General features: G+C 36.7%; 1 protein-coding gene across 8 annotated transcripts in view; it reads right to left on the bottom strand.

The window, feature by feature from the left end:
* Nucleotides 1-15717, bottom strand: part of PPM1B (protein phosphatase, Mg2+/Mn2+ dependent 1B) — an 88901-nt gene that overhangs the window by 25277 nt on the left and 47907 nt on the right. For 7 of the 8 annotated variants that reach the window (XM_077915251.1, XM_077915253.1, XM_077915250.1 and 4 more), the window contains 2 exons: nt 9012-9871; nt 1258-1375 (listed from right to left, as the gene is read on the bottom strand). In XM_077915251.1, coding sequence (XP_077771377.1) covers nt 1258-1375; nt 9012-9857 — 964 coding nt within the window. In that variant the 5' untranslated portion in view covers nt 9858-9871. The remainder of the gene's footprint in view (nt 1-1257; nt 1376-9011; nt 9872-15717) is intronic. The other variant, XM_077915257.1, reaches the window with a different exon arrangement.

Here is a 15717-nt window from a genome sequence, read left to right as displayed (position 1 = left end):
AAAAAAAAACTATCGCAAAATAAAAAGTTAAAAGAAGTACAGTTAATACTTGAACGACTTAGGTTTCAACTGTGTCAGTCCACTTATATGTGGATATTTTTCGATACAGTAAGGTACTGTAAATGTATTTTCTCTTTATGACTTTTTTTAAAGATTTTATTTATATATGCATGAGAGACATAGAGAGAGAGAGAGAGAGGGAGGCAGAGACACAGGCAGAGGGAGAAGCAGGCTCCATACAGGGAGCCTGACATGGGACTCGATCCCGGGTCTTCAGGATCCCACTCTGGGCTGAAGGCAGCGCTAAACCACTGAGCCACCGGGGCTGCCCTCTTTATGATTTTCTTACCATTTTCTTCTCTCTAGCTTACTTTTGGAAAAATAGAGCATATAACACATAGAACATACAAAATATGTGTTAACCAACTATTTATCAGTAAGGCTTCCAGTCAACAATAGACTATTGCTTTGGGGGAGTCAAAACTTATATGCACATTTTTTTTTTTAATGTTTTAGTTATTTATTTGAGAGCAAGCAAGCACAAGCAGAGGGAGAGGCAGAGAAAGAGGGTGAAACAGCCTCCACACTGAGCAGGGAGCTGGATAAGGGGCTCTATCCCAGGAAGATGGTGGGATCATGACCAGAGCCAAAGGCAGACGCTCAAGACTAAGCCACTCAGGCACCCCTTATATGCACATTTTCAACTGAGGGGGAGAGTGGAAGGGGAAAGTGGGTATGGGTGGGTGTGTCTGCACCCCCAAATCCCACGGTGGTCAAGGGTCAACTGTAAATCAATAATCTTTCACAACATCAATGCTGACTCTTATCAGTAAGATAAAAACATACCGTATCATGAATTTCTAGATTAATTTGGGAGGAGAGAATTACTGTTGGTGGAATGACAGCATTTGATATTCATGATAAGCCCCGAGGCAAATTTCACTGGACTCTTTACTAAGTATAATCAGGGAAAGGGGAAATAAAATAGCAAGCTTTTACAGACTATTTTCAAATGTTTCTCTTTAGTGGTATAATAGACATATTTGTCTTCTCCCTGCCAATAAATTCCTACACACTGGTCCAAGATGTGATAGTAAATCTCAGTAGACAGATGCATGTTTATTTTAAGGCCTTGTTTTGAAATACTTAATTGTTATTTTTCCTAATTCTAAAAGAACTATTTGATAAACAAGAGAGAATACCTTTCCTTTCCTTCTAAATGAAAAAAAAAAAAAAAAAAAAAAGCACCTTTCTTACCTTCAACCCGTGATTCCAAGTGCTTATCCAGCTCTGAATCTTTTCTCACTGCTTCATCTGAGACCTTGGGAGCATTTGAAAAGCAAACTAGAACAATACTCATGTTATCTCGACTTCCCTGTATATTAAAGAAAGAAAAAGAAAGAATTCTATTTCCACAGTCCAGCAACTTTCTATTATTTAACTCAAAAGTTAATTACATTAAGCAATTATAGTTTATTTAAATCACCAGAATGTACACATTCAACAACATTCATTTCCATTCCAAAGAACTATTTGAAGCATTCCCTGAAGAAACAAGATCTCTAGATATGAGTAGATCTGTAATTATTTTATGACTTTTAATTCTGTGTACCTATTCTTACCCACCAGCACTCTACAACCTAAGAAATGAAGATATCTTCATATATATTACATCTTCTAAACTGTTTGCCACTCAAGATTGCATATTCCCAAAGTGGCTTACACCCAAACACACATTCCCAAACAAGTGTGCAATTTTCACCTAGCTAATTAACCTGCATCAGAGCAATGTTAGCAAAACTCTATTGCATTTAACATAGCTGAAAATTACTCATCATTAGGATGCCCAAGACACTATACTGAACAATTACAAGCAGAGTAGAAAACAGATTGTAAACTCTTCTGAGAATCAAGCAGCAAACAATGGAATGTAACTGGATGGCTGAGATACTATATAGTCAGATATAACAACTTTTGAAGGAGAGACCTCAGATTGTTATACAGAATCACAAATAGTATCAGAGTCTGCAGAGGGAAGCTAAAACTGCTAACTTAGGGACTAATTTTACTGCTGCCTTGGTAATTGCACTTCCACAGACAAATGATCTACATTTTAAAAAGTAGCACCATTACCATGAGCTTATGAGAAATAAATTTAAAATTTTCTCATAACTTTTCCTATAGGTATATTACTTTAACTGAGTCTCTTACACCAGTGACTTGGAATAGTGACTTTTTCAACCCACCCCCTCATTTTTTTTTTTTTACCACTCTAAAAAAACCAAAGTCAATGTAGGTGGCAGGCACTCTGTCTGACGGTGCAGTTTGCCAACCCAAGTGAAAAAAAGCCAAGGCCATACCCATTCTTGTCTTGTCAGTCATTATGGCCAGGATTAGGCAGAGATTGTTTGGTTCAGACTTGCCACCTTTTTGAAACCTATATAACACAGCCAAAAAATACACAAAGGACTTGAAAAACTTTTGCCACCACCTCCTAAACTCAATGTAGTAAAGCTTGAAGACGATGGAGTTTAGTTAGGCCTTAAGGCAGCTTCAAAAAAGAACAACTCTTTCCACAGACTCCCATGCTTTAGTAGGAAAAAAATATCCTGAGTATAAAACCAGATTCTCCATATCTGAAAAAAAAAAAAATCAGGATTTCCAAAAAATCAGGACAGGCCCAAATTAATTTCATTCTCTAATAAAATCCACCAAGACCTTCATATAAGAAATAATGTATTGGCTGTATGTGTATATACATATCTGCACAAACACACTATGGTTCCAAATAGCACCCTTCCTCCCTCCACCCCTAAAAGAGCAATACATTCATTCTATAGGAATCAGGGTTGACCACATAAATTCAAGTCAGGCAAAAGCTTTATACCATATATATTAAAGACACACACACACACATACACAATTTCCACAAGTTTTTTATGTTATAAAATTATATCTTATCAATTAAGAAATTAACTGAAATACAGTTTCAGGAAGTTTAAATATCAAAAAATAAAGGAAATAATTTTTTTAAAAGGAAATAATTTACACCTCAGCTATGTGTGATTTCAATGATGCCTCTTCTATTTCTACATAAAGATGACTTTCAGGGGTGCCTGGGTGGCCAGTCAGTTGAGCAATGACTGGGTTTCAGCTCAGGTTGTAATTTTGAGGTCATGGGATTGAATCACCCCCAACCCCCAGACTCCGCATTCAGCTTAGAGTCTGCTTAAGGTTCTCTCTTCCTCTCCCTCTCTGGCTCTAAAACAAATAAATAAATCTTAAAAAAAAAAAAAAAAAGGCACAGGGTACTATGATATACTGAGATATTAAAAATGAGGGGAAAGAGAGTGATACTTCACATCTGTGGACACCCTTCAAACTACCGTGAAGCAGTTCAGTTCAACAACTGGTAACACTATATTCCTCTCAATAATGTGCTATCTTTTCAAAGCCAGGGTTCTGAGAGTAGCTAAGATTAAAAAGCAAGTCCCAAAGAAAATCAATGTGATGGGGATCCCTGGGTGGCTCAGCGGTTTGGCGCCTGCCTTTGGCCCAGGGCATGATCCTGGAGTCTTGGGATCAAGTCCCGCATTGGGCTCCCTGCATGGAGCCTGCTTCTCCCTCAGCCTGTGTCTCTGCCTCTCTCTCTCTCTCTCTCTCTGTCTCTCATGAATAAATAAGTAATTAGAAAGAAAGGAAAGAAAGGAAAGAAAGAAAGAAAGAAAGAGGGATCCCTGGGTGGCTCAGGGGTTTAGCGCCTGCCTTCGGCCCAAGGCGTGATCCTGGAGTCCTGGGATCGAGTCCCGCATCGGGCTCCCAACATGGAGCCTGCTTCTCCCTCCTCTTGTGTGTCTCTGCCTCTCTCTCTCTCAATCTCTATGTCTATCATAAATAAATAAATCTTAAAAAAAAAATTTATAAAGAAAAGAAAATCAACGTGATACATGAAATGAGGGTAGCTTTGGGCCATGATTCCAAGATTTGAGAAACTATGCAGTGACCAACAGGTACACATATCTCATTAGTATGTAACTGTTGGCTCTAACTATATAATACTTGTATCTGCTACTGGCTAAGTAGCATTGCAAAAAAACTCTGAGATACTCAAGCACCATGTGACCAAGAAAATTTGCAAATTGCTACACTATAGACTATATTTTTATACTCATTCTCTTCTTACTCCAAAATACCCAACCACACCCCAAATACTATCTATGTTTACTTCTGCAGTATTTAGAATTTTATTTTCTGAAACCTGTAACAGAAAAACTCCTGAGTTTAGAGCTAAACAGTTTTGGGGGAGTGTACAAGTACATTTCCCATGTTGTATTACTAATCTGGAATGGTGCTGCCTTTGGAAAATAAGTTATTTTCCCTCAATTTTATCCAACTATCAGGTACAATTTCATGTTTTAAAATAAATAAGCTTCTGATAAGTGGTATATAAAGTGAATTTAGGAAAATCAAATATTTATTTATTTATTTATTTATTTATTTATTTATTTATTTATTTAAGATTTTATTTATTCATGAGAGACACAGAGAAAAAGAGGCAGACACACAGGCAGAGGGAGAAGCAGGCTCCATGCAGGAAGCCCGATGTGGGACTCGATCCCGGGACTCCAGGATCATGCCAAGCTGAAGGCAGATGCTTCACCGCTGAGCCACGCAGGCATCCCTCAAATAGTATTTTAAAAGAAAAAAAATTAAAGAACAATTTAAAGGGACACTGACTTTTACAATTTAGGAAAAACAAAGCAGGCGGCAAAGTAACATGCATAATATAATCCATTTCTGTAAAAAACAAACAAAAAAACGAGGGAAAGAAAACCCTATCTTTATACTTCTGTATGTTTGTATAAATAAACACAGAATTATTTGTTAGTATATATGTGGCTACTTAAGGGAGATGAGATATTTAAAAAGGACATAAATACAATCATCTGTGGATATGTTCATAAAGTTCTGAGGGCACCTGGGCAGCTCAGTGGTTGGGCATCTGCCTTCAGCTCAGGTCGTGATCCCAGGGTCCCATGATCGAGTCCCGCATCAGGCTCCCCATGGGGAGCCTGCTTCTCCTTCTGCCTGTGTCTCTGCCTCTCTCTGTGTCTCATGAATAAATCAATAAAAATCTTTTTAAAAATGTTCTTATTAATCTTCTTAATTAGTGAAAAAAGAAAAAGAAACTCTTACTATTTCCCTTTGGGGAAAATTTTTCATCAAACCCTCTGTGAAACATCGGCAATGGACACACAAACTTGAATCAAGAAATGTGCATTCTAGTCTTGGCTTCAACACTCATCAAAATATGACTTTACAGCTATCTTTTAATGTCAAACCTCTATTTCCTTATTGCAAATTGGAAACAGATTTTTATTTCGTTCACCTCAGAGGGTTACTAGGAGGATAAATGGTTGTTATTTATAAGTTATGAAAGGCTATGCAAACAGAAGTTACATAGTCTATGCAACCTGAAATTAGCTACTAGCTTTGGCAATAAAATGGGAAAGCTCCTTTGTTAGGGATTATTCTCTCCTACAGTTAAATATCTTAGAGAGTAATGCCCGACTGGAGTCATCCAACACTTTCAGCTTCATATTGCTAGGTGGAAATCCTGAAAAAAGATTATCATTAGCAATAATGCTAACTACCTTTTATAGTCGTTGTGAAAATTAAATGCATTAAAATATGTGTAAAGTGCTTAGAATAACATTTGGCTCACAGAAAGCAATAATTTACTGAGCTATTGTGATTATGACAATGATCACAATCTCCCAGGATTTCATGAGTTAATATATAAAAAAAAGTGCTTGTAAACAATTAGGGCATGATAAGTGTTAGAAATGTTAGAAAATATTAACACATCATTTAAATCTATTGTCAGGAAAACTTCCACTTAAAAACTGGATCTGCTGTCCCTCCTTCCCTCCCTCTCTCTCTCTCCTCTTGAAGAAGCTAGCACCTACTGAGCAATCACTAAGTGCCAAACACTGAGCTAAGTGCTTTCCATGGATTTTAAAATTTTGTATTCAATCTTTCAGACTAAGTTCAAAGCAATCATATTCTATTTTAATCATACGGTTTTATAATATTGTTAACTCTTGGTTTTACACTACAAACAAGTGGAATGAGAAAATTATGGAGTTAGAAAAACAGAATGGATAAGAGGTTTAATATTTAAATCCATTAAATAACAGGTAAAGGTTCAAAATATTCTTAGGTCTGTATGTTTCAACACCAAAGTTAACCAAGCTTCTCAAAACGGAATTCAATTTGGGGCACCTAGGTGGCTCAGTCAGTTAAGCATCTGACTCCTGATTTCAGCTTAGATCATGATCTTAGGTTGTGAGATAGAGCCCTGTCTCAGCCCTGCGTTCAGTGGGGAGTATGTTTGAGATTCTCTCTCTCCCCTCCCTCTGCCCCTTCACCTTCCAGGGCATGGGCACTCTAATTAAAAAAGACAAACAAGGGGGATCCCTGGGTGGCGCAGAGGTTTGGCGCCTGCCTTTGGCCCAGGGCGCGATCCTGGAGACGCGGGATCGAATCCCACATCAGGCTCCCGGTGCATGGAGCCTGCTTCTCCCTCTGCCTATGTCTCTGCCTCTCTCTCTCTCTCTCTCTCTCTCTCTCTGTGACTATCATAAATTAAAAAAAAAAAAAAAAAAGACAAACAAGGGCAGCCCCGGTGGCACAGCAGTTTAGCGCCACCTGCAGCCCGGGGTGTGATCCTGGAGACCCAGGATCAAGTCCCACATCGGGCTTCCTGCATGGAGCCTGCTTCTCCCTCTGCCTGTGTCTCTGCCTCTCTCTTCGCTCTCTCTGAATGAATGAATGAATAAATAAATCTTTAAAAAAAAAAAAAAGACAAAAAATCTGATTTCAATTTGAATGCAGCTTCATTCAAAGGAACCACAGTGGTCAACTTCCACTAAAATTGAATGAATCATTATGTTCCAACCTCTTGTCCCTATTACTATCATTTATCATTTCTGAGATTCTAGAAATCTGGGATATTTAATACCATCAACAGGAATATTTAATCACTGAAAAAAGCTGTCAAGCAAAGATACACCACCAGAATCATTTCAACCCCATTCAGAAGGGTGGGGTCAAAATTCCTGAAAAGTAACATCCTTTCACTGGAAAGAACAGTGCAGTTTATCCACAATACAAACTTCTTTTTTACTCCAAAATTACAGACCTAATAGATTTTGGCTATTCCTTCAAAACAACATGCCATTTTTCCAACAAAATACTATGCAACCATGACAAATGATTTAGACTGATACCTATAGATATGGAGATCTCTCTACAACATACTGTTGAACAAAAAAGTATACTGTCGAGTAACAAGTATAATTTTTACATAAATACACATACTCACAGGCAGGCAAAAAAGACTGGAAAGATATATGCCACACAGCGAATGCAGCCAACTTAGGTTAGTGGCAAAGTTTATGAATGTTTTTTTATATGTTCTGGATTACCTGGAATTTTTTTCAGTAACAAGTATATACTTGTTTTAGAATCAAGGAAAATGCTTTTTTGTCTGCTAGTCAAGCAAAAAACATCTTGCTTTTGTCTCAAAAAGTTGCAGGTCAAAATCTCTCCATTTAGAGTCCAAGGAGAAAACATTTTTAGAGCCTATTCAATCACCACAACTATTGATACTCTCATACTTAACCTATCCAGATAAGTAAAAAAAAAAAAGTATACAGTATGCTTAAGGAAAAAAAAAAAATCGAAAAGCTAATAAAGGAACCATCATTTTATATTCTTTCAGAAAAAAGCTGCCAACTGGAAACACCAGCCCTTAAATTTTCTCTATTTGAAGTTGTCTCCTCCCATTCTATGGAAAAGAAGTTGACTCTGCCAAAACCTGGGTATTTCCACAGACTCAGACATCCTTGTTCAGAAACTTTCTGGCTATGTCTGTACCTTCCAAGGCAACTTATGTGGTTGGGAGACAGAACAGTTCTAATCTAGACAGAATAAATAAGTCAAAACCTTTATTTCATATAACCAAAGGTTAGATTTGCCTTGATATCTTTTCAATCAGTCTTGTATGCTCACATATTCTAGGCACTGGCCAGATAATTCAAATTTTAACTGAGCATTACATAGGCACTGTCAAAAACCCACTTGAAACTAATACTTTAAACACATTCAAGGGAATTGCCAAATATGTCTTAGTTTGGATTTGCTTTCCCTATTATTGTATCCAGTTAAGATTCACAGAACATTACAAAACTAAATTAAATGTTCCTGATCCACAGGAATCCTTCACAGCATTATATTTTATTTTAGTCTTTGGTTTTTAATCATTAGTGATGAAAAAAACATCCATATGAAAAGAATCCTAGTATCTTCTACAGAAGATATTTTCTACCAGAAGTTAAGATATTTTCTATTTTCTAAGATATTTTCTACCAGTTACATAGAGCCATATGTAAATGTCTTTTTGATTCTGTTGCTAAGAAACAGTTTCTTTTACTAAATGATAAGAAATATACAAGTCATACTTTTACTTCGGTTTTCATTTTAAGCTGCTAGGAGGCTCAGATCTAAATTACAAAACTTGACTTAGCCTAGGTCTCTGGTGTACCTCCCCATATGACACATGGCTTTTGATCTTTTGTATATCTAGTACAGAAATATACCATATACATAGTTCATCAAATTGCTTCAAAATTAGGCATAAGACTGCTATTGCCAATACTGAGAATTTAAATTGAAAGGCACACTTCTATACAGATGCCTTTGCCACAACAAAAGCCATAAAGTACTAAATGACAACAAATGCCACAAATTTATTCAACTTAATTTTTGAATTAGAAGGGTGGGGCAAACAAAGATGGAAAAAAAATTATTTCTGGTGAAAAAAATAATTTAAAGACATACAGTTTTTCCCTAATGAAAAGTTTTTAAAATTTAAGTTTGGTTACTTTTACTTACCATGCCTTTTCAAAATTAATGGTATTTTAATTATAACAAAAAGACTTACATACCTTATGTAAACAAGTGTCCACTACCCAATTGCACACATTTTCCAGGTCATCAGATACCTCAAGCCTAGATTTAACAAATTCACAGAGCTCCTCATTACTCATAACATCCCAGATCCCATCACAAGCCAAGATGATAAATTCATCCTCTTCTGCTCTTAAAATTTCATAAACCTCAGGCTCTGGAGAAACAAGTTGTTCTGTTGGGCCCTTGCCGTCAACACACTTGTAATCATAGTCCCCCAAAGCACGAGACACTGCTAATGAACCATTAACACGTTGTATCATTACACTGCCTCCTGCATTTTGGATTCGCTCCTTCTCCCTTGGATTGCAAGGTTTGTGATCCTGGGTAGAAAAGCAGACTTGTCCATTCCTATACAGAACAGCACGTGAATCACCACAGTTGATAAAGTAGACATGCTTAGGTGAAATCAGGACCCCCACTGCAGTCGAACCACTTCTGTCCATTCCATTTCTGAGGTCTGAAAAGTTACGCATGTATTCATCAATTTTCAAAAAGCCAGTTCTGATGCCATTCTTGACATTTTCCACGGAGGGCTCAAGAGCAGATCCTGATTTTCCAGCTGCCCTAAAGTCTTCATTATTAGTGATGTGTTCTAATAAATGTGTTGAGCAGTAATTTGCTACTCGAGATCCAGCATGACCATCATAAACTGCAAAAAATGACCAGTCTTCCAAGCCATGAGGAATACCTACAACAGCCGTGTGTGCATCTTCCATTTCTACTCTCCATCCTTGCATACTGCTCAGGCCATAACGTAAACCATTCCCAGCACCATGAGCATTATGTTTCTCAGTTTTGGGTTTATCCAAAAATGCACCCATGTTTAATAATGTATCTGAAAGAAAACAAAAATGGTCATGGATTATATGTTTAAATCTGTCAGATTTAATCTACAATATTCCATCTGTTCTCTGGTAACTCCTATCTGAAGTATATTTTCCAGTATTATCTGAATTTACTGGAATAACAAAAAAGAAACTAAGAAAATTTCCCCATACATCCTTATTCTAGAACAGTGGTTTCTCAGTCCTAGCACATTAGAATCATCAGACCAATTAAATCAGAATCTCTAGGGTTGGGACCCAGATATCTTTTTTTTTTTTTTTTTTTTCTAAGCCTCTCTGGTGACTTAGATGTGCAGTAAGTTGAGAACCACAGTTCCAGGAAAGGAAAACTAACAGACACTACCAGTTAAGTTTTCTTAAATATTCAATTTATAAGATAACTCTGGGGTTCAATACAGAAGACTGTCTCATGAGAATATTCAGAATGGTGTGGCATCTTTTCTAATATATTAAGGTACTTTGGTATAGTTCAGAAATACTTCCAAATGCATGTATTGTAAGATACTGTAAGATAGTGATTAAGACAACAACTGTAAAATTCAATTAAAACAAAACTCAGGACACCTGCGTGGCTCAGTAGTTGGGCACCTGCCTTTGGCTCAGGTCGTGATCCTGGGATCCAGGACTGAGTCCTGCATCAGGCTCCCTGTAAGGAGCCTGCTTCTCCCTCTGCCTGTGTCTCTGCCTCTCTTAGTCTGTGTCTCTCATGATTAAATAAATAAATCTTTAAAACAAAACAAAACAAAATCTCAGGGCTCCTGAGTGGCTCAGTCAGCTAAGCATCCGCCTTCGGCTCAGGTCATGGTCCCAGATTGAGCCCCACATAAGGGCTCAGTGGACAGCCTGCTTCTCCCTCTCCCTCTCCCTCTGCCTGCCACTCCCCCCTGCTTGTTCTGTATCAAATAAACAAAATATTTTTTAAAAAAAACAAAACATAAGATCTTCATTCTATAAACATTTGATTTTATCAAAGTTTTAGTGTTTATCAAATTACAAACTTTACTTGGATTGACTGAAATCTATTACTTGGATTCTGTTAAAAACAATTCAACTTTAATGATGTGCTTACAGAACATAGTTAAGATTGCTGAGTTTTATAATCCGTGAAGAAATATCAGGACGATTTTTACTCGGTACTGACAGAGACTTACAAACTACAGACAGGACTATAAAGTACCACTATGCATCCCTCTTTCTCCGGACTTTACTGTTAGTTTAGAATAAAGCTTTTGCAATTTCAGATGACTTGGACTGAAGCAGTTGTTCTCCGAATAAGCACGCAGATGCCCCAGTAGTCTCCCACCTACAATCCTGGCCCTAATACTCACTAGCTGTGTGACCTTGACTAAGTTTCTTAGTCACTTGTACCTCAAATTCCTCCTGTGAATTAGTCATTTGTACCTTCTCTTCCCCTCTGTCAAATGGGAGTAACAATAGTACCTACACTTCACAGGGTTGCAGTGAAGAACAAGTTGATGTAGTATACTCAGAGCAGTACTTGAAACAGTAAAACTATAAAGATTCCACAGCACATCTACCACACACCCAAAGATTTGCTTTTCAGTATTCTAACATAGAGACCTTGAGAAGAACATGCTGACAACTGAAGAATCACATTTTGAGAGGCACTAGTCTAAATTAACTGACTTTCATTTGGATCTAGGTATCTTTTTAAGGTACTTTTTCCAGCTATGACCATTAACCTAACTTTACAATAAAATTTATGTGTCTCGGGCAGCCGTAGTGGCGCAGCAGTTTAGCACCGCCTGCAGTCTGGGGTGTGATCCTGGAGATCTGGGATCGAGTCCCACGTCAGGCTTCCTGTATGGAGCCTGCTTCTCCCTCTGCCTGTGTCTCTGCCCCACCGCACCCCTCTGTATCTCTATGAATAAATAAACAAAATCTTTAAAAATAAATGAATGAATGAATGAATGAATGAATAAATAAAAATTTATGTATCTCTATTTGTAAAATCCTGACGAACCATCATGTATATATTTATAAATTATAGCAATTCTATAATTTTTCATGAGTTATAGAATACTATACTAATTACATATACAAATATTTACAAAAGAATTCTGAAAGATTTAAAATGTACATAAAATTACTTTTCACCTAAGTATAATACAAAATTATATTCTGTATTGATAGCAATATAAGAACACATTTATTTTTTAAGTTTTATTTATTTATTTTTAAAAAGATTTTATTTATTTATTCATGAGCGACAGAGAGAGAGGGGCAGAGACACAAGCTGAGGGAGAAGCAGGCTCCATGTAGGGAGCCCAACGTGGGACTCGATCCAGGGTCTCCAGGATCACAACCTGGGCTGCAGGCGGCGCTAAACCGCTGCGCCACCAGGGCTGCCCTTTTTTTAACAGTTTTAATACTGTGATACAATTTGAAAGCCTAGTTCTAAGTACATTTTAGTTTAGATTCCTGTTTTTAATTGCTATTTCAGCTAAGAAAGACAACTTAGATCATGCCTAAATGCAAATGAACTGAATTATCAAACCACTTTTTTTTTAGATTTTAATATTTTTAAAGTTTTTAAATATATTTATATTTTTTGTAATCTCTACACCTAATGGAGGGCTTGAATTCACTACCTACAAGATGAAGAACTGCACTCTTCCAACAAAGCCAGCCAGGTCACTTTTCAATCCCATCTATCAGTTATGAAAAAAAAATGTGTCATCTCTGTTTTTCATTTTGACAAGAGGTTCAAAATTCACAAGAACTCCTCCTTTCAAAGATTAAAACAATAGTTTAGAAATTTCTATTTCCAAATTTGTTTTTAAGTTAGGAATAAAGAAAGGAGAAAAGGAAGAAGGGGTCTTCAATAGAAAGAAGAAAAAAGGAGCCTAGAAAGCCAGCTTAGAAAACCATCAAATGAGTACCCCACACTCCAGAAAAAACAAAGGAGCCAAACACTGTGAAAGTTACACCAAGAATGGCCTTGCTTGCCCACAGCTGCTCTCACTGCTATGATTCCTACCGGTTTCCCTCTGAAAGTCACATGCTCAGGGTTCAGTCCAAGAAACGAGTATCTGACTGAGCATAGGTCACCTATTGGCTTTATCAGGGACTGCATTCCTTCACAAATTTAAGATTTTATTTTATTTATTTATTTAAGTAGGCTCCACAACCAATGTGAAGCCCAAAGTGGGGTTTGAACTCATGACCCTGAGATCAAGACCTGAGCTGAAGAGTTGGATGCTTAATTGACTGAGCCACCCAGGCATCTCTACTTATTTTTAAAGTAGTCTCTTACACCCAGTTTGGGGCTCAAGCTCACAACCCCAACATTAAAATGAACACCTATGTGCCCACCATACAATTTAAGAAAGAACATTATCAAGACCACAGAAGCTTCCTATTATCCTGAATTTTATCATTAGTAACCACTGAGGTTTAACCATTTGAGGTATAATTGTTTAGTTTCAAATGTTTGACAATATACATTGATGTGAAGTACAGTATGTTATTCTAGTATATTTGGCTCACCACTATATTTCTGAGATTGATGTACAATGATGCAGAGCCATAACTCAAGATATGCCACTTGTGTACAATTTTTATCCATTGTCCTATCGATGAATATTTGAGTTGCTTCTCATTTTTAAAAATTATAAAACAGTGCTATTGTGAACCATCCCCAGTGGTAGGGTTTTCTGTCTTTTACTGCTTAACAAGAAACCTCAAAGGGCCTTATAAACATTTATAACCTCACAAACCTCACAAAGGTTTTTTATACTCAGAACGCCTAATTTTTAAATGTCTTACTAACTTGTTATGGTTTCATGCTATCATTTAGCTACATATAAGCAACAGTGGAAACTCAGGCAAGTACAGTTTCAATAATACAGATCCATATTTTAAACAATCTTCTTCGACAATTGCAGATATTTTTGCATTTGATATTTCGGATCTGATTATATCATAGTTTTTACCCCAGAATGAGATGAGAGCTTATACTGGAATTAGGAGTTCTAACATTTTTTATATGTATGCCTCTGTGCTTTATTATAATTACAATCAATCTAATTTTTTGATAAATCTAATTTATCACTTGCTCACTGAAGACAGCCTCATTAAAACCTGATAATATGGAAATCAACATGATCACATGTAAACGTAAATGCAATACCACAACAAATACAAGTGAGAAAGTGAAAATGCTTTAGATCTCTCATCAGCACATCTGACCTACTAACAGTGTGGGAAGCCAGTGTTGATCACTGTGCTAAATGCAATTTGCCTTTTCCAAGATGAAAGACAATAAATGGAAGTTCTAATTTTTAAAAACTTAATACTAATGGCTTGTTCCTCATACCAATATTTAGAGATCAGTGATGTATACAACTCTATGGGCCACAGACTTTTGACAAGACTAAGAATGTAGGCATAGGAAGCATTATCTAAAGACTGAATACATTTGTCTTTTTCCGTTGCCTTCTTTGAAGAAAACACATTAGTGAAACTACAGCAGCATGATATTACTTACTTTTTCAATCAATATATAATAATTGTACCATAAAGTTAAGGATCTGACAAATATTTTAAAAGAGGTTCTCATACATGGAAGATTGAGGACTCCTCATCTTTTTATTTACTCTAAGTAATTTGCTTAAATCACTTTAAGCAATCACATTTTAATTTTTTTTTATTTTTACTATGTTTTTTTAGGTAAACTCCAAGCAACGTGAGGCTCAAACTCACAAACTGGATATCAAGAGTCACATGCTCTACCGACTAAGTCAGCCAGGTGCCCCAGGTAGTCACATTTTTAAAATCACTTAAAAGGTTTCACATGTTTACATATTATATGACATTCAATTCTGGGATAACCCTACAATTTCTCATTTATAATTAGTACATAAAATACAGCAATATTTTATACATACTCTTAACGTATATGTCAAACAAATACGTTAGCTTTGTTCAATTGATTTTAAAATTACAAATGACAATACAGTATTTCCTCATTCAAATATTTTCTTTCTCCTCCCCGTTTATTTTTTAAGTAAACTACCACCAACGTGAGGTTTAAAATAATGACCCCAAGATCAAGAACCAATGCCCTATCAAATGAACCAGTCAGGCATGCCTGAATCAAGTATTTCCTGAGTACCTACTGCATGCCGGGCACTGTATTAAGTACATTGTCCCCTTCACTAAAGAACTTCTAGTCTGGTGGAAGATAAAGCCCAGTGCACAGATAACGAAGGCAGACTGTGAGATATGGTACAATGGGATAAATACAGGTATGCCAACAGGAGGTATCAAAGATAGCCTTGTTTATTCAAAATTTTTTCCAGGGACCCCTAGCTGGTTCAGTTGGTGGAGCACGTAACTCTTGATCTCAGGTCTGCAAATTTGAGCCCTGTGTTGGGTGTACTGATTACTAAAAAGTAAAATCCTTAAAACAAGACAGCCTTTTCTTCTAAAGGAAGAAGCCTAAGCTGAGACTTACATGATGGAGAAGGAATAAGCCAGCATATGCAAAGACCAAAAGAAGAGTAAAAGCACAATTAATTTGGTATAGCTAGTGTGTATGTGTGTGTTTGTGTGTGAGTATATACATAAGCATTTCAAAGGGCAAAACACAAGCACTAAAATCCTAAGAATAGCATTACTTCCCACTGAAATGTCCACTATCTACTTATCTTAGAATCATGGATTTAATAACTCAAAACTGTGTCATCCCCTTCTTGCCTGACAAGGTAGTAAACCTATCTGAGAACAAATCTGGGAAAAAGTTTTTTCAGTGAGAAGAACAAATCTGGGAAAAAGTTCTAGAGGTCCTAAAATTCAGATGAATATCTATAGT

Source organism: Canis aureus, chromosome 11, assembly GCF_053574225.1.
Source record: "Canis aureus isolate CA01 chromosome 11, VMU_Caureus_v.1.0, whole genome shotgun sequence".
NCBI classification, from domain to species: Eukaryota; Metazoa; Chordata; class Mammalia; order Carnivora; family Canidae; genus Canis; species Canis aureus.
This window is presented reverse-complemented; position numbering and strand designations above follow the sequence as displayed.